This window comes from Mustela putorius, unplaced genomic scaffold (assembly GCF_011764305.1).
Source record: "Mustela putorius furo isolate JIRA1106 unplaced genomic scaffold, ASM1176430v1.1 tig00003870_pilon_pilon_pilon, whole genome shotgun sequence".
Lineage (NCBI taxonomy): Eukaryota > Metazoa > Chordata > Mammalia > Carnivora > Mustelidae > Mustela > Mustela putorius.
In genome coordinates this window covers 8,212,614-8,238,970 of record NW_025422022.1, presented here as the reverse complement: position 1 = coordinate 8,238,970, position 26,357 = coordinate 8,212,614, and the positions used below count along the sequence as shown (strand labels likewise).

Here is a 26,357-nt window from a genome sequence, read left to right as displayed (position 1 = left end):
TCAGAATACAACAAATACAAGTTAGAAAAGAAGTTTATCTTATTGCCAACTGTAAATGATAAATCCAAATTTAGAAAGCCCCTCTCTATATGGTTAGGTCATTTTAAGCATATAAAACCCTTCATCAGAGGCAATGGGGGGTGGGGGGGGTCTGCTTCCTCATCTGGGCAGAAAAACTACTTTGTCCGTGAATTAGTTCCTTTCTAGACTTGATAATTCTTTCTCTTTCTCCACATGGCTTGTTCTTGAATTCGTTCTCCCATAAAGCCAAGTTGGAGTTGGAGGCCCTCTCCCTTGGGGTCTCAGCCAGTCTAGCATCCGTGTTAGACCAATTCATATGTAACAATTTTTAATTAAGTGATTGATTCTACTCTATTTCTCATCCCATCCATAAAATGGTCGTTTCATGTAGTAAGGATTTGGAAACTCTGCTACAGAGCACTTAATAGACTATAACATGTTTTCATGTACAACTCAGAGCCAAAAGGAAATGGGCCCTAAGCTTCTTCCCTCAGTTCTCTGATCTCTTAATTCAACCTCCTAATGGCCACTACCACAGAATTTTAGGTCTTTATCACAAATATCTTTGCTCTGCCTGCCATCTGTGATAAAGGCATTGTGCATTTTTTAAGGGTTTAATTTTTTTTTTTTTTTTAGATTTTATTTATCATAGAAAGAGCCCACACAAGCAGGGTAAAGGATGTCAGGCAGAGGGAGAAGCAGAGTCCCTGTGGAGGGACTCGATCCCAGGATCCTGCAATCATGACCTGAGCCAAAGGGAGAAGCTTAACCATCTGAGCCACCCAGGTGTTCAAGGCATTGTGCTCTTGCATGTAAATAGGATACATTATAATGAGGGATATGGAGGCCATAGCATTCTTGAAGAGTAGCGGACAATTTCACCTGAAGACCAGGAGACAGAACTTCAGAAAAACTCCTTACGAGATGCTATTTCTAGTGATTCCCTTCAGTTCTCAGGGATTAGAGGAAGAGAAGGAAATGCTAAGAAGCCCACAGCAAGTACCCTCAAAACTTCAGGAAGAATGTGGCAAGGTAGGGATGTTATCCTAGAAAATTCAACAGTTCACAATAAATGGTTTAAAGCATTTTGAAGTAGAAAGAGGCCTTGTGTCTGACTTCAGGCGATGATCTATGGAAAGAACTGGGATTAGGACCCAGACTCTCAACTCTCATTACATGGTATTCCAAAGATCAAGCTATCTGCTTGAGCAAATGTTCACATCAAAACCCAACAAAAAAGGTAGAAATAGGAAAAAAAAAAACGCAAGAAAACATTTTCAAATAATCAAGAACTAAATCTGCCACCTGTCTGTCTTCTCCTAAAGCTTCAATGGAAGCTTGTGCTATGTCGAATTGCGAATCAAAGTGGATCTCTATTTTCATCACTTCTTTGTTGTCAATAGTAATGGGTTTCTTCAGGCAAATAATGAGGATCTTCCTATTTTCAGTTTCTAACAACAACAAAAAAGAACAAAGTATGCATATGCATATCAACATAATAAAAAAATTAAATTCTATAACTCCACTGGGATATTTGTCAATTGTTCAGATTTTCTGCAGTAGGATGAAAAATTGTATTAAATGAAGTTAGTTTGAAATTATTTTTGTTAGATGCACCTTTGTGTGTGTGTTTATACATACAAATATACACAATAGGACTGTGTGGTTGATCTTCAAAGATAGGAATTAACTTACCTTAACAGCAGAACCTTGGAATCAAAATCTTGGAAATGGTTTTGAGGTCTATAGAATTCAATCTGATTTGTAAGGAGACTTTTTTTTAAATACAAAGCTTTCACCTATAGAAGGTATTTTGCCCCCCCAATATGTTAAATACAACATTCATTCTCATTCTCTCCGATGTACTTCACTTCTGAAAATTCAAAATAAAAATCACTATTCCCCATACACAAAAATGGAATCATCCTTCTTCATTTCAACAGACTACTTGAGGAGGCTCCTGTGTGCCCAGAGGGACCTGTGTCTCCGACAAGTCTCCTTGAGGGCCTCCTACCAGGACACCTGCTCTCCACCGACAAATAGTAATGTGTTTCAGGAAACAGTTGTTTTTTTTTTTTTAAGATTTTATTTGACAGACAGATCACAAGTAGGTAGAGAGGCAGGCAGAGAACGAGAGGGAAGCAGGCTCCCCGCCGAGCAGAGAGCCTGATGTGGGACTCAATTCCAGGACCCTGAGATCATGACCTGAGCCGAAGGCAGCGGCTTAACCCACTGAGCCACCCAGGCGCCCCCCAAGAAACAGTTTTGACCAAAATTCATGAGGAGTTCAGCAATGAGCCACAGTAACTACAAGCTGAGTCCCAAGCTGCAGGAAAGAAAAGCATAAACTGCCTGAAAGAACAGGCAAAACGAAGGGTCACGCATTGAGGAGAATGAAGCGAAGAAGGAAGAAGGAGACACGTGGGTCCAGACCTGTGGTCCCCCCACACCAGAAACATGGATAGTGCAAACTGATGTGCTAGAAGCATAAAACATATCACCAGTTTGTGAGGACTTGGCACAGAAAAAAGAGCAGGCAGGAGATCTCACTTGTTAAAGCAATTATGTGTTAAAATGCTACTATTTAGGATATACTGGGTGAAATCTTTTTTTTTTTTTGAAATATAGTATGTTGAAATCAATCTACTTTTGGCCTTTTTAATAGGCTACTATAAGATTTTAAATATGTCTGACTCAATGGTACCATACACCCCACCCCTGCGTTCTCCCCAGGACCTGCTCACTCCAATAGGCCTGTGGCTGGAGTGCATCCAAGGACATATCACAAGCCCGGGAGTGTGCAAGCAGCTGCTACAGGAGCCACCACCACCCTAAATTGACTCCTGCTCTAGGTAGAGGGAAAGAAGACCACATATACCAGTCTCACAGTGGGCCCAAGCCATGGGGACAGGAGAGACAACCATCTAGTCTGACTGCAAGTCCTCTTCAACCAATGAAATCTTCTCAAGATACAACACAGGGAAAGAGCCTTGCAATTTGGTACTATGTCATTTCCCAGACCCCTGGTCTGACTCAATTTAAGCCCAAGGCAGCCCCAGATGGACCCACTAAAAACCCAGGGACTAAACCCTACCAAACAGGCAAAGAGCCACTGCAGACAACTGGACTGAAATGCGAATGTGGCTTAGCCACAATAGGACACGTGCAACAAATAAGGGGGATATTCATGAAGTGTCAGATTCTAGTGAACAGATTCTAGTGAACAGGGAACATTGCACTGCAGGGCAGTACAGGAATTCTTCATAATGCCCCTACTTCCAAAAGCAGGAGGCATAGCAGACTCTCAAAACACATAGAAAGAGACACAGACAAAATGAGAGAGAATAGGTCTCATATGAAAGAACAAAATTATAGCAAGAGCTAAATGAAATAGATAATATTCCTGATAGAATATTTAAAGTAATGGCCATAAAGATACTCCCTGGTTGAGAAAAGAGTGGGAGGCCTCAGTGAGACCATAAACAAAGAGACAAAACAAAGAATCAGAGATGAAGACCTCGGTAACTGAAATTAAAAATACACTAGATTAAATAAATAGACTAAAAGGTGAATAGGTCAATGACCTGGAGAACAGAGTAATGGAAAGTAATCAAGTGGAATAGGAGAAAAAAAGTGAAAACAGACTAAGGAAACACAGCAATACTACCAAGTGTAACATTCACATTATAAGAATCCCAGAAGAAGAGAAAAGAGGACAGAAAACCTATATGAAGAATAGCTGAAAATTTCCCTCATCTGGGAAGGAAACATACCCAGATCTAAGAGGCATAGAGTCACCAACAAAAATCAACCCAGTAAGGTCTACAACAGGATATACAGTTAAAATGGCAAAAAGTAGTATAGAGAGAATTTTTAAAGCAGCAAGAGAAGACAGTTACAAACAAAGGAAACCCCGTAAGACTATCGGCTGATTTTTCAGCAGAAACTTTGACTATATCATTAACTCCCTCTGGCTCCCTCAAAGTGCTAGAAGAAAAATCCTGGGTCACCTGGGTGGCTCAGTCATTAAGCATTAAGTGACTGCCTTCAGCTCAAGGCACGATCCCAGGATTCTGGGATAGAACCCTGAATTGGGCTCCCTGCTCATCAGAGAGCCTGCCTCTCCCTCACTCACTTCCCCGGCTTCTGTTCCTTCTCTCGCTGTGCTTCTGTCAAATAAAATCTTAAAAGACATGGATCAAAAAAAGAAGAAAAATCTTGCAACCAGGAATACTCTATCCAGAAAGCCTATCATTTAGAATAGAAGGAGGGGTAAAGAATTTCGAATTCATGACAACAAAACCTGCCTTACAAGAAATGTTAAGGACATTGAGTGGAAAGGAAAGGCAGTAAGAGTAAGAGAATCAAGAAATATAAAAGCAGTAAAACTTGATACATCTATGAAAATCAGTCAAGGGATTCATAAAATAAGAGGATGTTAGTATGACACCATCTACCTAAAACACAGGGGTGCGGGCAGGTCGAGGAGTAAAGAATGGATTCAATTTTAAGCAACCATTGCCCAAGTATAGATTATTATACGTATAAGAGGTTATAAGCCCAATGGTAACCACAAATCGAAAACCAATAATAGATTTATAAAGAATAAAAAGAAAGGAATCCAAGCATATGACTCCAAAAAGCCAGCAAACAGTAAAGAGCAAGAACGGAACAAAGAACTAAATAAACAACCACAAAACAAGGAACAAAATGGCAACAAGTACATATTTATCAGTAAATCTTTGAATGTAAATGGACTAAACACTCCAAAAGATGGTGACAGAACAGATAAAAGAGCAAGACACGGGGCACCTGGGTGGCTCAGTGGGTTAAGCCGCTGCCTTCGGCTTGGGTCATGATCTCAGGGTCCTGGGATCGAGTCCCATATCGGGCTCTCTGCTCAGCAGGGAGCCTGCTTCCCTCTCTCTCTCTGCCTGCCTCTTTGCCTACTTGTGATCTCTCTCTGTCAAATAAATAAAATCTTTAAAAAAAAAAGAGCAAGACCCATCTATATGCTGCCTACAAGAGTCTTAGTTCAGACCTAAAGACACATGCAGATTAGAAAAGGATGGAAAATTATTTGTCATGCAAATGAATGTGAAAAGAAAGCTGAGGTAACAATATTTTTTTTAAGATTTTATTTATTCATCAGAGAGAGAAGGAGAGAGTGAGCACAGGCAGACAGAATGGCAGGCAGAGGCAGAGGGAGAAGCAGGCTCCCTGCTGAGCAAGGAGCCCGATGTGGGACTCGATCCCAGGACGCTGGGATCATGACCTGAGCCGAAGGCAGCTGCTTAACCAACTGAGCCACCCAGGCGTCCCGGTAATAATATTTCTATCAGACAAAATAGACTTGAAAACAAAGACTTGTGCTCTGTCTGTACTCTGCCTTGACCTTGTGTGGCCCCTGGAGGTGCACTGGGTACTTCCCTCCAGGATCTGAGGAAGGAGGTTATGAATGCACATTGTTGAGAAAAGATGGTGGCAGAATGAATAGGAGGACTGTAGGCTTATTTCATCCCACAAACATGACTAGATAACTATCAAATCATCCTGAATACCCCAAAAGTTGTTCTGAGGATGGACAGAATAAATGCCACAACTGAAGGGAGAGAAGAGGCCTCACTGAAGAAAGTAGGAAGTATGGATCTCTGTTGCTATGGAGGGGAGAGAGCTGGTCTGCATGAAAGGCAAGGGAGTACACAGGAGAAGACACAAGGAGAACATTTCTCCAAAGTCATTGGCTTGGAAAATGAGAAGGGCTGAGTTTTGTGAGATCTGGTAACCGGCAGGGCTTAAAAGGTCTGGCGTTTTAAAGGTCACTGGTCTTGGTGAGGATAAAGCCTAGAGGGCATGGACTGCTTCTGCAGAGGAGGCAGGAGAACCACCTGGGGGCAGGCTCAGTCATTTAGGCATCTGGATCCAACTCTGTTTCAGCTCAGGTCATGATCTCACAGTGGCAAGAGAGCCCCACCTCGTGCTCCATGCACAGCATGGAGTCGGCCTGAGATGCTTTCCCTGTTCCTGTTATAAGTACCTGCTCTCCTTCTCCCAGCTTTTTAATTGCGGCATAAAACATTTTCCATGTTAATCACTCTAAAACATATAGTTCAGTAGCATTAAGTGTATTTACATTGTTGTACCACAGATCTCTGGAGTTGTGTCTTGCAGATCTAAAACTCTATCCGTTAAGCAGCAGCTCCCCATTTCCTTCTCCCCACAGTCCCTACTCTACTTCCTGTCTCTATCATTTTGAGAGATACCCATAAATGGAATGATAGGATATATGTTTTGATTAGCCTATTCACGTAGTGTAAGGTCCTGAAGGTTCATCCTTACTGTAGCATGTGCCAGACTTTCCTTTCCTTTTAAAGTTGTATCATATTCCATCCTTATTCACTATTAGATGGACATTTGGGTCACTTCTACCTCTTGGCCGTTGAATAATTTTGCAACGACCATCAGTATGTCCATCTGTTTTCAAGTCTGCTATCTAGAAGTGAAATTGCTCTCTCACATTGTGATTCTGTTTTGAAGTTTGAGTGACTATAACTATTTTTACAATTAAAACAACAACAACAACAACAACCAAACCTCAGGAAAATAATTGAATCCTGAAGTCACAAAGTGAAGGAGTCCTTGACCTTGTACCCTTGCATCCTGGCCCTGAGCAAGGTTCCTTCCATCACACTATACCATCTCCCTCCTACCTCAAAGAACAAAGTCTGCTCTAGAATCAGAACTAAATGTGGAGTGGTTTAGAATTATCTTACCTATTATGCTGAAATTAACCACTGCTTCCTTCAAAAGTCTTACTGAGTCCCATAGAGCATTCTGGAAAAAAATAAGTTACGTTCATGAGCACATAATGTATTTGCATATAAACAATCTCTAAGCCCTTGGTTTAAGTAGGAGTTAAACATAGTTACCTTACTATTGTCTATATAAAAAGTGACACTCTGACTTCCGAGGTTGAAGTCAATCCAAAATTTCTCTAGTTTTTCATCTTCTGGTTTTCTCATCTGTAAGATGTAATTTCAATATGAATTGTGTACATATCCTGTTAAAGAGTCAGAGGGAAATTAGTCCACCAAAAACAACTTCTGCTTTTCTTGGAGAAACACTACTTTAATACTGTAGGAGGTCTTTATTGCCTTACTTCTGCAAAGCAGGAGGAAGGTCTTAACTTCATATAACTAAGTATTTCTGGAAAAAAAAATAAAACACAACCACTATCCTTAGTTTAACATTTAAAATATGTTTAAATGTATCAGAGGACTCTATTCACATATTTCCCCCCTGAGAGAATAAGAAAGTAGTCCTATGTTGAAGCAGAAACAATAGAAACACTGCATAGAAATGGAAACTTTAAGAAAAGGAGGTATTATCAAATATAAGTGATTATCTGCCATCTACCTTACTATATCCATTAGAGTAGAGCTAAGATGTGAAGATTTCAAATTACCTTCATTTTAATTGATTGTAAAATAAATAGGTGCTTATAGGAAAAAAGCCTCAAACCATATTGTGTTTATAGAAACAGTCAATGTCTCCTTCTCTGCCCTTCAACTTGGTATCTTCCCAGAGAAACATTAATAATGTCTTTGTTTCCACCCAGATGTTTTCTAGACATATCAGAAATATATGAAGGGTTTTTATCTTAAGAATGGAAAAACAAATAAACCACTTGATTTTCTGAAAATGACATTTCTTGGGCAACTTTCCATCATATGTGCTTACTTCTTTGAATGAAGGCTTTAACTATAATGCATGTTATGGGAAGCCAGTTTGAGGGCTATGTTGAAGTTGATGAGAATTTTTTAAAAAAATGTAAAAAAAAATTTTTTAATTTAAAAAAATTTTTAAAAATCCACCACGAAGCAGATACTGGAAACTTCAGAGAACCAGAGGGAAAAAAATAGAGATGCAGAACTCAATCAGGCTACTAAAATCAGTCCTAGGGAGAAGAAACTTGTGGTATAGTTAGGAGTTAAAAGTTCGACTCACAGAAGCCTAGAAACAGCCTCTAAATCCAAAGCAAAGAAATGGTTATTAGGACATTTTGATGACAAGGTCCAGGAAACCTCAGCTGAGTCAAGATTTATAGGTCTTTGAAGAATTTATCCCCTGGGAAGATGCTGTAGGTGGACCTTGTTCATTTAGAAACCGAAGAAGGTGGTAAAAAGAAACTGCTCACTTTTAGACAGTAAAGTATAAGGTAGAAGTATCTTGTGAAAAAAAGAGCCCCCAATTTCTGTGGATAAAGTAGGGAGCATCAAATGGATGGAAAGAATCCAGGGAATTGCTCTTTTCCTTAAAATACAGGCATGAATAATGGCATCCACTAATAGGGTGAAATAATGCCAGATTCCTGTAATAGATCTCACGAACACAGTATCAACCCTAAAATTCCTGTATCTAGCATTAACAATAGAACCCTTCAACTTATTAGTAATGCATCCCAGTTAGAGCAGGAGAGAAGACAGGTGAAGAAAGGCTTCAGAATGGAGACTCTAAAAGAAGTAAGCTTCCTTTTCTAAAAAACCCTTCTTTTAGGGAGAGCAGTTTGGTCTAAGTATGTATACCTAAGTTAGGGTCTATGAGACCCATATATACCACTTTCACAGCCCCCAGAGATGAACATACCTCATGCCCATCTGCAAAAGCAGCAATACACGGAAATGAATAGACCCTGCAAAACATTTCACAACATAAAAAATATAATATGGGCAGATACCCAGCACAACCTACACATGTTCTATAACAAGCATTTTTATCTAGGGTATGTGATTAAATCTCTCTGCACAAAGTATGGAAGAGGGTCTCAAACCTACAAATGGATACTATCCTGGATAGATTTCCACTTTCCATCTGGCTCGTGTACAAGTCCGGATTACTGGTCTACCAGCCAGGCTTACTAATACTATCTCTGCCTAGTTGCTGGGCAAGATTCCAATGAAAGGAGTGAACTTAGCAAATTCTCATCAAGAACATTTTGTAATAAGCCTATCTCTACAGACTTCAAATCTTCAAAAAAAAAATCCTTTAATAAAATCTCCTAAAGAACATGTTAAACATATTCCAAAGCATAAGTAAATATTCTTAAAAAAAAAAAAACTGATAGAGGTAATTTTTAAACACAAACGAATCACTATGGATAATGGATCTAATCTCCTGATGTTTCTATTCAATGGATAATCTAGTAGTGATAAATTATGTATCTTCTATTCTCTCCTGAAATAGAATAGATCCTAGATTTCTAATATCAGATATTTTAAAAATAAAATGACACCCAGAGACATACTTACCTTCTCTCATCACCAAGTCGGTTATTTAGGTAATTGAGAAACCGTCTACTATCCTTCAAAGAAATAATGCAAACTTTAAGAAAAAAAAAAGTTTTTACTATTTTTTACCAGCATGTAGAAGCTAGGGTTTGCTTCTGAATTCCCAGGATCCAGTAACATCACAGGGTGCTACCAAGATTCATTATTACAAGTTAATTAAAACAATACTCTGTGTTAGAAAGGGGAAACTTCAGACCCAAATTCTAGAAGGAACCCCCAGCCAGGAGATTTTCAGCTGAGGAATGCTTTAAGTTTCCAAAGATTATGTACACAGTTACATTTCACTGGGTTGAGGGGGAAAGAAATAGATTTAACTAGTGACCTAGATTACAGTTTATATGCTAACCCATTGGGGATCCATCTTGCTAATATCTACCCAGAATGAGTCAACCACAAACCCATAAGCTTATACATTTCGGGTTTATTCTGGGAACATTATCCATTGCCAGTTTTCATCATGAAGAGTTCTCTACCCCATTCCTTCCTGGTTTCTCTCTTCTCACACAGGTTCTGAGAATAAGGATTATTGTTAGAGAGTTCTCCTACCCAGAAGCCAGGAAGAAGGTAAATTTTTTGCCTCCAAAATACTAAAGCTGAACAGATACCAACCCAGGTTTTTGTCCCTTTTCTTAGGGAGGAATGGATATTGTAGTCCCTCCTTACAATCCACATCTTTATGCAGCACTAAATAGACAGCAGCAATGTAAGCCTTGACCTAAAAGTAGTTCCATTAAGAAGACAATGGCTCTATGGGGGAAAGGATTTGAGAAATGTTACTTTTGACTTATTTTCGTGGAATTTCTTTGACCATGAGGGAATAATGAAGAGGAAAAAGGGAACTAACCTGAGTCTACAACATCCCAGGCACACTGGTTTCTCTAATTCAGTTCTCACAGCTTTAAGGTGGGTTTTATTCCTATCTCAAGATAATGACACTGAGGCTTCATAAGTCAACTACCTTACCAAAGTGTATGCATCATGTAAGCCACGGAGGTAGACTCAAACCTGAGGCTTATAGTCTTTCCATTTCCATCAAAATCAATACTGGTTAAACAACTACTATCTATCTGGCAGTAGGCTCAAAGTTAATATTTTAAGTATATTTAAAACTTCAGATTTAATAAAATTCTAATTGCATAGTGGTTTTGACCAGAAAAGCTCGGTTCAACACGAGCATGGTTACTAAGAATTTTACCTTTTCCTGAAGGACCTAACCTTCATTGTAAGAACTTTTAGAAAGAAGAGGAAAACCATTTGAGCTATTTTAGGATGAAAGTGAATATGCAGCAAACTATTACCTATTTTGGTGCTTTTTGGAGGTATAATCACCATGAACCCAGACTGCATGGAAAACACTGGAAATTACTATTCCTCTAAAATAGAGAGGCCTGATGGTTCAGAGCACAACTACCTATAATACTTCTCCAACTAGAGCACCCCATGCCCATTTCAACCTCCCCTCATTGTCCCAGCTGCTCTGTACAAGGCTGAAATGCCTATTTTCTCTAGCTCTCCTACCATCTGAGATTCACTGAAATTTGCTGCCCCCCCCATGACGTTTTCTTGGGCTGGGTCCATCATATTCACATCACCTGTCTCCAGTCCAAATTACCTTTAAAAAAAAAATCTGTATGCCCATATTTGGTACACAGATATTCTGCTCAGTCCTCAGATCATTTCACATAATTGAGAAATAGGAAACTTAAGAATGGCTCCTTATTTGCTTAATCATTTCCTAATTTAAGAAAATTTCATCCCCTGAGCCCAATGTTGAAGAGAACACTGAGGATGTTTAATAAGTATTGGGTAAGTGGACTTTTGATGACCAGGAATCTCACCGTCTCAAATTCTCGATCCTTAATTTCTTTGAAAGCTTCAGCAAGGACATCATCTTCAAACCACTCATGAACAAGGTCAGCCCTTGATTTTTTCAAGGTCAGTCTACACAATGCTTCAGAAAGTGCAACCTGCTGGTCATAATCTAGAGATTAAAAAATGGTAGGTTATTCTGAGGTGGGCATAAAGCAAAAGAAAAAAATGGAGTTCTACAGATTAACACTTGTTCTAAGAAATTCCATCTTTGAAGACTGGCATTGTATGTTACAGTTATAGGCAGTAATATGTATCCTAAAGCACCATTACATAAATTCAGTATTTAACATTAGCAGAAAATCTAAATAGGCCAGCATATAACAATTAAAACATTTCCACATTTTATGTTTTATATTAAAGCACTCATCAAAACAGCCCCAACAGTCTTAATATTACTACAAAAATAAAATCAGAATAAACTGTGATACTTCATGACTGATAAAACATAACATGTTTAATTTCAAGTAATTTTAAGGATTAAAAAATAAGCTGCAGCCAGATATGTACAACAGGAGGACATTTATAGAATGCTTTTAAAATATGCAAAGCAATGTATGAAGTAATGAATCGCTAAATTCTACTCTTGAAACCATGATACTGTATGTTAACTAAAATTTAAATAAAAATTAGAAAAAATAGTGTATGCGGTTTATGAATACATAGAAGTAGAAGAACATACTTTTGATTGAAAAAACAAATCCAAGGCAAGGATTACCTTTACCATTGGGGAGGAGAGTAAGATCAGGGACATGTACATCAGAGTTTTACATGTAACTGGTTTATTTTACTAAAACAAACAAACAACAACAACAACAACAAAAGACCAAAAAACCCAAGACCATGTAAATGTGGCAAAATGTTAGAATTTGACTAAGCTGGTTGGTGAGGAAAGGAGTATTCATGAATTATTCTTTATGGCTTTTAGCATGTTAAAACTTTTCATAAATTAGAAGTGAAGTGTTCTTCCTATTTTCAACTTGACCATAATTTTTACCCATAGTTCTAAGATGTTCACAAAACCCTCAATTGTCCAATATGTAATACTCTAATATTTAAAATTCTAAACAATTCTTACCACCCACAGTCAAGATTGTCCTTGCAAGGTCTTTCCTGAAACATTTAGATAAATAACATTTTACTGTAGTATACATAAAACTTTACTCTACTGACATTAAAACTTAAAACCAAGATGCAGGGGTGCCTGGGTGGCTCAGTAGTTGGGCATCTGCCTTCTGCTCAGGTCATGATCCCAGAGTCCTGGGATAGAGCTGCCCCCGCCCCCCACCTGTCAGTCTCTGCTTGGTGGGAAGCCTGCTTGTCCCTCTCCCGCTCACCCTGCTTCTGTGTCTCTCTCTCGCTGTCAAATAAAATAAATAAGATCTTAAAGAAAGAAACAAGTTTTCACTGACAAACATTTGAAAAAATAAAAATAAAACCAAGATGTATATTTTTTAAAATATAGAGAGCACACACGAACAAAGGAGAGGGGCAGAGGGAGAAGCAGTCTCCCCTCTGAGCAGGAGCCCAACAGGGGACTTGATCTAGGACCCTGGGATCATGACCTGAGCCAAAGGCAGATGCTTAACTGACTGAGCTCCCCAAACCCCCCCACCAAGATGTGTATTTTTGAAATTATTTCAAACTCAGCATCATAATTTCTTAAATGTCAAGAATACATCTTGACATATATTTCTTAAATGTCAAGAAAAGTTAATGACTTAAAAGCATTTTTTAAAAGACGCTTGAGTTCTTATACATTCGGAGGCAGTATTGCTCCTTCTGTAAAGGGAATTCAATTGGAGGAAGTCTGAAGATCAACAAATGCTAAGATTCTGGAATTTTATAGTCATCTCACCAACTTGCATGAATATATTTTTTGGATAAATCTTTTTAAAAACATAACTGACACCTCAAAGAAATGCTACAGTAGGTGCTGTGAGTCCTTCCAGTGAGCTCTTGAATTGCTTTTAAAAACTGGTAATTTTATCATTATAATGTAATAACTTAACCACATTACATCCAACAACAGATTCCCACATTATATAATAATTTCAGCTAAATGCTAACAAGTATGATACTGGTCTTTTAATGTCTCAAATAACTCCCATTTTAAAAAACAGATTGGCCAAGAAATCTCATAGTTCAATTTCTCATAAACAGATTGCTTTGTTACTATTAAAAGAAATCCTTGCCTTAAAATAGTACCACTACTTTGTGCTTGCAGACTTTATATCTAACCTTAAGTCCAGAACATTCCAGACTTTTTAAAACACACAGTAAGGCAGGACCATACGATTAGTTTGAAAATTTACGAGAAAACATCGGATCAGTTGTTCTCCAATTCTAAATATAACATTAAGAGTAATGATTAATTTAATCTAGTTAGATATTTTTTAGGAAATATTCAGTAGAAACACTGCATCCTGCAAACACTAGTTAAATGAACAAACATGACAGCAGTGGGCCTTATACTCCCTATCACTTCATTCAGGCCTATAATATGACAGACGTGGCTGCCCTTCCTCTCTTCCATCATAGCTGCAGGTCACGTGAATGACGGCGTACCACAATATGTCAATGATGCTGGTTGGTGGCTAGCACGGTAACACATTTAGGTTCAAATTTGGATTTGCTTTTCATGGCCACACATTACAAACTTACTCTTGAATTTCAATGTCCCAAGAACTACATAATCATAACTAGGCCATCAAAAAACAAACCAAAAAATCCAGTTTTTCCATTTTTGGAAAGCAATACAAATTCCAATGGTATAGCTAAAAGTTGGTAGATTTTGAGCATTTGCTACTAAGTAACATGGTCATCACTTTCAATGGGTTGCTTGATTCAACCTATATAATAACTATCAAGGATTACAGTTGGCTCCATTTTACAGGTGAGCAAAGAGAGGTGGCAAAACCAGATCTCAGTCTGGTCCAGAGCCTATACCCTTAACAATCTCCTAGGAGTCACTATTTTAACTCACATTCACAGAAGAAAAAATAACCTATAGCCCAAGAAAGCATCTCAGCTCACAAACTTGACAAACATATTATTCAAGAAAAACTTAGCAAAGTCTAGCTTTTTCCCCTTAGTCCTCCGTCACTGTTAGCTCTAAGCCTGTGCACAACAGATGCACAAAGCATTTACTAGAGAAAGCGATGAAGGCATCAGGTCTAAGAACAGAGACAGAGGCAGTACAACCAGAGAGCTTTTACCCTTACAGCATCCCATAATCAAGTACAAGGTCACTTACATAAGACGACTTGGGCCTTCCAACAAAGAGAGTCGTCTTCGCTCTTCCTGAGGCATGTCATGCAAAATGGAGTTCAAAGTTTTCAAAGCCTGGAGACAGGGAAAGTATTTACAGGGAAGAAACATGGAGGCCAATTGAACAACCTTCTCAAAGGCCTTTATAGCGACTGTTAGCAGATTTGTTATTTGCAACTCACCTCCTGTTGAATCAGATGACTTACAGTCTTTCCTATCACCAGAAACCCTAAGGTAAATATGAAGGAATCCAAAATCTGCATTTTCCCTGAAAGCATAATTTTAGAAAAAAATCAAACGGATGAGAAGAAGATAAGGAAGTGAATCCCACAAAACAGGAAGAGGCAAAGACTGGAAACGCCATGAGAGCAGAGAACATTTTAGAAATTGAAACAGTCTGGGCAATAAGACAGGGACAAAATACACTTGCAGTGTTTAGACCTTCATTGAGGAAAGGAGCAGCATACACAAAGTGTGGCTGTGTGTGATTACCTTTTCTCAAGCAAAACTACTTTTTCTTTTTTAATCCAGACTGAGTGACAGATATAGAAAGGAGAGCTACTGTAGTTTTGTTGTTTCTCACATTGTATATTTTTCCAAAAGTGAAAATTTTAAAGATATTATGCTAACAAAAGCAGGGTTTGAACAAAGTATTGAACCTTTATTAAATAGCATTAACTGGAGAAACTTCAGTTATTTTTAAGTCAGTACATAGTGAAAAGAAATGGGTATGTGATTATCCTATTATTAATTATGTATATCAATATTAGCAATATATTATGTTAATAGTATTTATTCTAATACTATTAATATTTATTATAATTATCAATATTAATTACTATATAATATTGTTTATAGATTAATTATCCTGCTTATTACACTATGATTTCATTTATGCACATTAAGATAAAATTACAGTACAGATATAAAAAGTGAAAACATTTGTGGTATGAACATTACTTTCATAGGCTCAAAGGCGCAATTTTGATATACAGATTTTTTTGTCACATGTCATATATTCACGCCCCATAAAACTCATAAGATTATATGAGCCCCAAACCAGAAAAACGGAAGTTAAAAAAAGATTCATCTTCTATCAAAAAGCCACATTGATACTGCTGGATGATCTCTGGAAATCAAAAGTTTGACTAGGAGCTGTGCCAACAACTTGCCTGCCAGTTTGAAGCCTGAAGATTTCAACACAGCCCAGATGGACAGCAGAGGATCCTAAAAACATTTATGTACCTGTTAATTAGCAACTATCAGGTGTCCTCTTTTCATTTACATAGTAAAGAAAACAAATAGAGCCTTAGAAAAGGGAAAGAGGAACACTGCCAGGTAGCAGAAAAGGGACTTTTTAAGAAGTGCTTTCTTCAGGAAATGAAGATTTAAGAAGCATGTGACTGTTCACAAAAAAAGTAAAAGAACATGAATTCTACGGAAGAGTCCCCACCCACAAAAAGACAGCATAATAACCTGTCCTGAGACATGACATAAAAGCAGCAGTTTTAAAAGTACCTGAGGCATACACGAAAGAGATTGATTTACTAATCTCAGTATGTGGAAGAGGGGCAGGAATCTTTAGGAGACTTCTCTAAGAACAAAAATGTTGGTGGGCACCATTTTTCTTCCTGTCCCTCAGCTTACATAGCTGGACATTTACTAAAGCCAGCAGGAACACGCTCCTCCAGTCTTGCTAGAACCACATGCCCCACCCCCAGTGCTCCCTTACAGACCTGCCCCATCCAACCCACCCGTCTTCACAGCCATCCTTACAAGTGACTCCTACCCCACCACACAATGCAACGTGCCCCAGTGGGAAACCAGCACCACTCCAAAGAGACTACTGCCCTAGAGAGGAGGAAATAATCCTACACACCAGTTTGCCCACAGTTCTAGAAGCCAAGCCTTTTCACTGATCACAGAGGGAGAAAGCCCTGCCATTTAGGTATACTTGCAACAAAAAGGCTGATTGCACATACCTAGTCTGACTGCCATCCTCACCCACCAATGAAAGCCTTTGAGCTATACAGGGAGAAAGACTGGTCATCTGATACACTCACACAGAGAGGCTAATTCCAGACCACCAGACTGACTGACCCTATTCACCTATGAACCCACAGAGGACTTACACAGGCCCCTCAATGCTGCATGGATCAAACCCTGCCCAGTGTATCCACAGGAGGCAAAGTAGACCTGTGGAGCTAATTGGGCTGAAAACATAGCTAGACACAACAGTAAGGTATATGCAGCCCACATAGGAGATACCCCAGCTTGTGTGGTTCTGATGACTAGAGGGCATGGCACTACAGGGAACCACTGAACTTCTACACAAAACTTTCAAGCCTAGGGGACACAGCTATTCCTCCTTCACATATAGAAGACAAGAATATGTACTAAATGAAAGAACAGGACAAAAATCACAGCATAAGAGCTAAAAGAAATGAAGATAAGAAATACGATAGAGAATTCAAAGTAATGGTCATAGAAATATTCACTGGACTTGAAAAGAGTGGATCAAAGTGAGATCAATAAAGATAAAAAATATGAAAAAAAAATCAGTCAGATGAATTCAAGAATCAAAACAAAGCAACAACAAAAAGCAAACAACTAGAGGGAATCAATAGTGTATTAGAGGAGACAAAAGAACAGTTTGTGATCTGGAAGACAGGGTAATGCAAAAGAACCAAGCTGAACAGCAAAAAAGTAGAAATTGAGAATAGGTTAAGGGAATTCAGCAACATATCAACCACAGTAACATTCACATTGTAAGGATCCCAGAAGATAAATGTGTGGAAAACTTATTTGAAAAAAATAACTGAAAAATTCCCTAATCTGGAGAAGGAAACAGACAACCAGATCCAGGAAGCACAGAGAAATCCTACAAGATGAACCCATGGAGGTCTACACCAAGACACAAATACTAAAAATGACAAAAAGGAGTCAGAGGATATTAAAAGCAGCAAAGGAAAACCATTACATATAAGGGAGACCTCACAAGGCTATCAGCTTATTTTTCAGCAGAAACATTGTGGGCCAGAAGGTAATGGAATGATATATTCAAAGTGCTAATAGGAAAAAACCTATAACCAAGAATATTCTATCCAGCAAGGTTATCATTCAGAATAGAAGAGATAAAAATTTTCTCAAACAAAAGCTAAGACTGTTCATCACCCTTAAACCAGCTTTACAAGAAAGGTTAAAGGGAATTATTTGAGTGAAAAGAAAAGGCCATTGCTAGAAAGTTATAGGAGGACAAAATTCACAGGTAAAACAACTATAATTATAGTAGATTCAATTATAAAACCAGTTTGTTAACACACTGTAGTAGTACAATCTGCTATATCTACAGAAAAAACAGTCAAGGACAGACAAAAATAAGACGATGCAAAATAAATACATAAAACATGGAAGATGGAGTAAAAATTTGGTGCTTTTAGAATGTGTTCAAACTTAAGTGACTATCAACTTAATAAAGGCTGCTATGACACACAAGATGACATATGCACCTAATGATAATCATAAATTAAAAAACCTCTGATACATATACACAGAAGAAAAAGGAATCCAAGTGTAACCCTAAAAAAAAAACCCTTCAAACCACAGGGGAAGGGCACCTGGGTGGCTCAGTTGGTTGAGCAACTGCCTTTAGCTCGTGATCCCATAGCCCTGGAATTGGGCCCCACATCAGGTTCCCTGCTTGGCAGGGAGTCTGCCTCTCCCTCATCCTCTCCCAAATAGATCAATAAAATATTAATTTAAAAAAAGAACCACAGGGACGCCTGGGTGGCTCAGTTGGTTAAGCAGCTGCCTTCGGCTCAGGTCATGATCCCAGTGTCCTGGGATCGAGTCCCACATCAGGCTCCTTGCTCAGCAGGGAACCTGCTTCTCCCTCTGCCTCTGCCTGCCATTCTGTCTGCCTGTGCTCGCTCTCTCCCCCCTCTCTCTGATAAATAAATAAAATCTTTAAAAAAAAAAAAAAAAGAACCACAGGGGAAGAAACCAGAAGATACATAACTAAAAAACAACTGGAAAACAATTAAAATGCCAATACATACCTGTTGATTACGTTAAATGTATATGGACTCTTACCATCATAGGGAAGATAGGGTAAGAAAACCCTAAGTGACCTCCTCCCACAGATATAAATTGTTAACACTCAACAGAGCAAATAACCCAGAAAACAAGCTGAACACAGACACAACAAACTCGACAAAGGCATAGAAGAGGCCATATTGGAGAGGATAAGAAGGGTGGAGAGGAAGTGGAGAGCCAAACTGACAGCAGCCATTCATGGCCGGGAGGAGGGAGCAGCCCCAGAAATGAAGGGAGAGAAACATACTATACACCAAGGATTCCCACACAAAAAAGGTGAATTCCCACAACAGCAGGGTACACACAACACATAAGGGATACCTAAAGCACCAAGTTCTATTGAAGAGGGGACATTGCACCACAGGAAAATATAGAACCCTTCCTTCAAAAGGCTATTGTTTTTACAAGCAGGAGACAGAGCAGACTTTCCAAACACACACACAGACACAAAATTGGAACAGTCCAGTCTCATTTTGTCTAAAGAACAGGAAAAGACTATGAAAAGAGACATAAAGTGAATATAAGTAATATGGCTGATAAATTCAGAGTAAGGATCATAAAATATACAATGGATTTAAGAGCAGAGGATATCAGAGAAACCATTAACAAAGATTAAATACACATACATACACACACCCCCAAAAATCACAAAAACAAAATAAACAAAAACATGAACCAGAGGAGTGCACCTCAGTGGCCCAGTTGGTTAAGTGTCTGCCTTTGGCTCAGGTCATGATCTCAGGTCCCGGGATCAAGCCCTGCATCAGTCTCCCTACAGGGAGCCTTCTCCCTCTCCTGTTCCCCCTGCTTGTGAGCACTCTAATAAAATCTTAAAGTCAAAATAAAAGAACCAGAGGAGCTCCTGGATGGCACAGTTGGTTAAATGTCTGACTCTGGGCTCAGTTGTAATCTCAGGGTTATAAGTTCCAGTCCTGTGTTGAGCTTTGTGCTCAGCATTGACTATGCTTGTGACAATCTTTCCCTCTCCCTTTACCCTCCCCTCACTGTGCACATGCACGCTTTAAAATAAATCTTAAAAGATAGAAGAACCAGAGATGAACACAATGAGGCTAAAAATATACTAGATGAAATCAATCAGCTAAAGAAAGGAAAGGAGTGAATTAACATGAAAGATGGTAATAATGGAAAGTAATCAAACTGAGCAGGTGAGAAAAAATTAGGCAAAATGAGAATTGATTTAGGGAGCTCAGTAATCCCATCAAAATCACATTAAGGGATCTCAGAAGGAGATGAACTAAAAGGGGGCAGAAAAATCTATTTGAAGTAGAGCTGAAAATTTCCCTAATCTGGGCAAGGAAACAGATGTCCATATCCAGGAGGCATAGAGCTGTCCCAACAAAAACAAAAACAAAAACAAAAAAAATTTTTAAAAATCAACCCAAAGATGTCCACCCTGAGACAGCAGTTAAAAATGGCAAAATGCAGTAATAAAGAGAATTTTAAAAGCAGCAAACTAGTTATATATGTTTGAGGGGAAACACACACACACAAGCCAATCTTTCAGCAGAAAACTTCTAGGCCTGAAGAGAATGATATGATGTATTCAAAGTGCTGAAAGAAAATCTGTAACCTGGAGCTAGTTCTTTGAAAAAGATCAAAGAAATTGATAAACCTCTAGCTAGACTCACAAACGGCAACACAACAGCAACAAAAATCCTTCCACACCTAAAGTCACAAGTGAAATAATCCACACCACAGAAATACAAGAGATTTTAAAAAGTGTATGCCAACAAACTGAACAACCTAGAAGAAATGGGTAATTCCTAGAAACATAACCTTCTAAAACTGTATCAGGAAGAAGTGGAAAATTTGAACAGACTGATTACCAGCAATGAAACTGGATCAGTGATCAAAAAATTCCCAACAAACAAAAGTCCAGGTCCAGATGGCTTCACAGGAGAAGCTACCAAACATTTAGGAGAAAAAACAGGGTACCTGGGTTTCTTGATTTCAGCCCAGGTCATGAACTCAGGGTTGTGAGACTGAGCCTGGCGGTGGGCTCTCTATTGGGCATGAAACCTGCTTAAGATTCTCTCCACCCACCCCTGCTGCCATCTTTCCTTTTCCTCCTCCTGCGCTTCCCCCTCCCCAATATTTAAAAAATGAGGGTGTGGGGAGAAGAGTTAATACCTATTCTTCTCAAACTATTCTTTAAAAAAAATAAACAAAAAGGAGAATTCCGAGTTCATTCTATGAGGCCAACATTTCCCTGATCCCAAACCCAGATAAAGATACCACATACACCCACAGGAGTGAACAAACCAATTATCTCTAATACAAGAAGTTTAAAAAAAAAAATTAGCAAAGAAAAGAAAAACCACAGATACATTAAAAAAAAAAAAAAGTCACTCACCCTGATCAAGTGAAATGTATTCCTGGGATATAAGGGTGTTTCAGGGTCACAAATAAATGAAATATAAAAGAACATTTTAATAGACATTGTCCTTTGTCAAATGTTTGTTCTATATCTGTTCATGATTAAAACCCTCAAAAAGTCAGTTTGGAGGGAACATAACTAAGGTCTTTTATGAAAAACCCACAGCTAACATCATTACTCAATGGGGGAATCAGAGCTTTTCCCCCTAAGGTCAGGAACAAGGCAAGGATGCCCACGGTCACCTTTTATTAACACAATACTGAAAGTCCTAGCCCCAGCACTTAGACAACAAAGAAATAAAAAGACATCCAAATTGGTAAGAATGAAGTAAAATACATTATTTGCAGATGACCATATTCTATATAGAAAACCTAAAGACTCCACCAAAAAACTAGAACTGATAAAGGAATTCAGTAAAGTTGTAGGATATAAAAATCAATGTACAGAAGTCCACTGCATTTCTATATACCAATAAAGAAACAACAAAGAAGAAACTTTAAGAAAACAATCCCATGGACAACTGTACCAAACAAAATACTTAGGAATAAACTTAACTAAAGAGGTTAAGAACTATACTCTGAAAACTAAAAAACATTGAGGAAAGAAATTGAAGAGGGCACAAATAGGAAGAGAATTCATGCTCATAGATTGGAAGAATATTAAGACGTCCATAGTACCCAAAGCAGTCTACGGATTTAATGCCATCCCTATCAAAATAATAACAGCATTTTTCTCAACTAGAACAATTCTAAAATTTGTATTGAACCACATGAGATCCCAAATAGCCACAGCAATCTTGAAAAAGCTGTATGTAGCACAATGCCAGTTTCCACATTATAATATAATAAACAAAAAAGTATGGTACTGGCACAAAAACAGAGATGTAGATTAATAGAACAGAAGAGAAAGTCTAGAAACAAACCCATGATTATATGGTTACTTAATCTTTGACAAAGCAGGAAAGACTATTCAATGGGAAAAAAGATAATCTAGTTAGTCTAGTCTTTTTAACACATGGTGCTGGGAAAACTGGGCAGCTATATGCTAAAGAATGAAATCATATTACTTTCACCATACACAAAAATAAACTCAAAATGGATTCAAGACCTAAATTTGAGATCTAAAAGCCATAAAAACCATAAACGAGAGCAGAGGTGTTAAGGTCTCTGACATCAGCCATACGTTTGTCTAGATAGGTCTCCTGAGGCAAGGGAAACAAAAGCAAAAATAAACTGCTGGGACTTCATCAAAATAAAAAGCTTCCCTACAATGAAGGAAATAAGCCAATGAAACTAGAAGACAACCTGCTGAATGGAAGAAGATATTTGCAAATGACATATCCAGTAAAGGGTTAGTATTCAAAATATGTAAAGAACTTATAGAACCCAACACCGAAGAAATAACCTAATTGAAAAATGGGCAGAAGACATGAACAGGCATTTCTAAGACAACATGCAGATGGCCAACTGACACATGAAGAGATGCTCACATCACTCATCATGAAAAAATGTTCCATGTCACTCATCAGGAAAGTACAAATCAAAACTAATGAGATATCACCTCATACCTGTTGGAATGGCTAAAATCAACAAAGAAACAAGTGTTGGCGAGGATATGGAGATAAAGGAACTGTCTCATACTGTTGGTGGCAACGCGAGCTGGTGCAGCTGCTGTGGAAGACGGTATGGAGGTTCCTCAGAAACTTCTATCAGCCAGTATTCACACTAGTGTGTATTGAGCCAGAGAATACAAAAACTCTAATTTTAAGGATGTACCCCTATGCTTACAGTAGATTTACAAAAGCCACTTTATGGAAATTGCCAAAGTGTCCACCGATGAATGGAAAAAATGTGGCATGTGTATGTATGTGTGTATATATACACACACACACACACACACACACATATATATATATATATACACACACACAGAGAACAGATTGTTCAGCCATAAGAATGAAGTTGTGCCATTTGCAACAATATCTAGAGAGTAAAATGCTAAGCAAGATAGTCCAGCCATAGAAAGACAAATACCATACGATCTCACCCCTATGTGGAATTTAACAAAGAAAAAAAACCCCACAAACCAAAAAATAGACTCTTAACTACAGAGAATACGCAGATGGTTATCAGAGGGGAGGTGGGCAAGCAGATGGGTGAAATAGGTGAAAGGGATTAAGAATATACTTATGGTGAGCACTAATGTATAAAATTGTTAGATCACTATGCTGTACACCTGAAACTAATATAACACTGTTAACTATATTGAAATTAAATTTAAGAAGGGAAGAAACTGAAAAAATTTTAACATTCACAAATTTTCGGGGTACCCCCCCAAAAAAAATCAATATATAGAAATCTGTTGTGTTTCTATATACTAATAATGAACTAGTAGAAAGACTAAGAAAATAATCCCATGTATAATTGCATTACAATATTTAGGAATAAGTTTAATCAAGGAGGGGATAGACCTTTATTTTAAGAACAGTAAAACATTAATTAAAAAAAAAAACACTGAAGATACAAATAAATGGATATACTATGCTCATGAATTGGAAGAATATTGTTTAAATGTCCATACTACCCAAAGTAATCTACAGGTTCAATGCAATTCCTAGCAAAATACCTATGGTATTTTCCACGGAACCAGAACAAATAATCTTAAGATTTGTATGGAACCAAAAAAGATACCAAATAACAAAGCAATCTTGGGAAAATAGATGGAAGTATCGTGCTTCCAGATTTCAAACCATATTACAAAGCTACAGTAATCAAAGTAGTATGGTATTACTAGCACAAAAATATATACCTAGTGCAACAGAACAGAACAGAGGTCAGAGAAACTCCTAGTCAATCTACAACAAAAGAGGCAGGTATATACAGGGCAGATGTCGGTGAAGATGTGGAGAAAAAGGAACATGTGTAGACAGTTGTTGGGAACGAAAACCAGTACAGCCCCCAGAACAGTATGGAGGCTCCTCAAAAAATTACACATACCGTTTTGATGTAGTCATTTCACTACTAGGTATTCACTCAAAGAAAGTGAAAACACTAATTTGAAAAGATCTATGCACCTCTATGTTTATAACAGCATTATTTGTAACAGCCAAGCGGCGGGCGAAACTCAAGGGTCCATCAGTGGATGAATGGGAAAAGATATGGTAGATACTATGGACAGGAACTCAAACATAAAAAGATGAGATCTTGCCATTTACAACACAGATGGACCTAAGGGCGTTAACCCTAAGTGAAACAAATCAGAAATCCATGATTTCACTTCTATGTGGAATCCAGAAAATAAATGAACAACAAAACAGATTTTTAAATGCAAAGGACAAAGGTGATTGCCCGAGGGGAGGTGGGTGGGGGATCGGCAAAAGAGACGAAGGGGATCCAGAGTTACAAACCTCCTGTCACAAGTCAGAGATGAGAAGCACAGCCGGAGGAGTGCTAACAACATGAACTCCATCTCTGGCCTCCGACTCCGTGTCTTGTTTGTATTCGCGCCGTGACCTGCCTCAGGGCTCCATGCTCCATGCCCCATGGAGAAGGGGTGTCCTGGCTAGAATATGCAGTCTCATTCTGACTGACCGTCCCTTAAGTAAGGCCCAGAAGCCCCCACTGCAGGGAACTAGTACAGATCTCTGGTGCACAGCTGGTACGGCTTGAGATAACTACCCTTGACCCGACCACCATGCTCCTCACACTATACAGGCTGCGGATTAAGGCCCGGACTTGGCAGCGAACGGCTGCCTAGCTTGGGGATCATTGGTCTGCTCCATCCCACCACCCCCCATCAGTAAGTTATCCTGAATATAGCTGTGTAAACAGTACAGAAGGCTTGCTTCTTTCTTCTTCTTTCTTAGAATGCCTTCTCAGAGAGTATGAACAATACTGCAATAATGTTATAAGACGACAGAGCATTAAGTCATGTACCTAATTGTCAGATGGCTATATTATACCCCCAAAACTCTAAGTCAACTGTACTTACATTGAAACTTATTAAAACATTGACAGAGAGAGAGAGAGAGAGAGAGAGAACGTGCACAAGCGCATAAGCAGGGGTACCAGCAGAGAGGGAGGAAGCAACAGACTCCCTGCTGAGCTGGGAGCCCCAGCCAGGACTCCATCCCAGGACCCTGGGATCATGACCTGAGGCAAAGACAAACACTTAACCAACTGAGCCCCCCAGGTGTCCCGCATTAAAAATATTTAATACAAAATAAAATGGACCTCAGGCAAATCAAGACATACTTTATAACAAAATCTGTTACTACAGGACAACCCGGGGTAGGAGGCCAATAAAGCCAAGTACTGAAACATGTTTTACTTTTACATGTTATTTAGATGAATATTTATACCAGAATATTCTAATAAATAGTCAATTTAGTTATAAATATACTTACCTTTACTACTACTCCTGGAAATAATCTAGAAAGAAAAAGTAAAGCTTGTATTATTTTATAAACCATTATCAACTATAACATTAATTCATTAGACTTGATATTTCTCTAATAGGCAGGAGTGGACTTTCATTAGTAGGAAAAAGAAATAAATCCTATCTGACCTTCAGTCACTATTAAAATCAGCTGATCTCCCTGAAATAGTTGAATAATGTATGCATGAAAAGAAATCACTTTTTTCTATAGCATTGGTTATATATGGTTTCTTTTTCATGTATTTCAATAAAATATGAGAGTATTGGCAAAACCCACATCTTAGAAAACAAGTTTTATAAATAACTTGAAGATTCTGCCAATTACCAATGGTCTCTGTCCTTGCTTCCTTACCAAGGCTGTGTCAAAGAAGTCTTCTAGAACATCAGTCAGGGATGTGTCGGATGCTGACTCTGCCATGGTCAGAAATGCGGTTGTTTTTTCAAACCAGGAAACCATGTACACAAGAGAAGAAACAATAATGGAACTTTCTGTGACTGTAACTACTGTCTATTCAATAAAGTTTCATAAATCTTTTACCAGAACAAAATAGTTTTAGAGACTGGTTTCTAGAACATTTCAGGTAGACCTCTAAGGCCTCCATCTAGAACTCTCCAGAATCAAGTCCTACTGCTAGAGGGTCGTACCAATAAGTTCTCAGATACCGGCCAGAGTTGGCCAGGATTGATGCCAAAAAGTCCTATATAGGGGCTAGTGATTAAAGATGGAGATAAATGGGCCTCCCGAACACAGCAGCAATTTTGTCATCTAGGAGGCTGGAGAAAAACTATTCAAAGAATATGCAGAATTTGGAAAGTGCTCCAGAAGTAAGTTAGTACAGTATATATGCTTCAGGCCGATCTTCTGCCAAAAGCTTCCTGCTGATTGGAGATTTGTTTTCCTGTAGGAACGTATATCCCCA

General features: G+C 38.4%; 1 protein-coding gene across 1 annotated transcript in view; it reads right to left on the bottom strand.

The window, feature by feature from the left end:
• Positions 1 to 26,357, bottom strand: part of SYCP2L (synaptonemal complex protein 2 like) — a 99,699-nt gene that overhangs the window by 62,637 nt on the left and 10,705 nt on the right. The window contains 11 exon segments of the mRNA XM_013056767.1: positions 1,327 to 1,472; positions 6,795 to 6,855; positions 6,951 to 7,043; positions 8,668 to 8,713; positions 9,330 to 9,382; positions 11,207 to 11,349; positions 12,316 to 12,350; positions 14,494 to 14,582; positions 14,690 to 14,775; positions 25,406 to 25,430; positions 25,790 to 25,894. Coding sequence (XP_012912221.1) covers positions 1,327 to 1,472; positions 6,795 to 6,855; positions 6,951 to 7,043; positions 8,668 to 8,713; positions 9,330 to 9,382; positions 11,207 to 11,349; positions 12,316 to 12,350; positions 14,494 to 14,582; positions 14,690 to 14,775; positions 25,406 to 25,430; positions 25,790 to 25,894 — 882 coding nt within the window.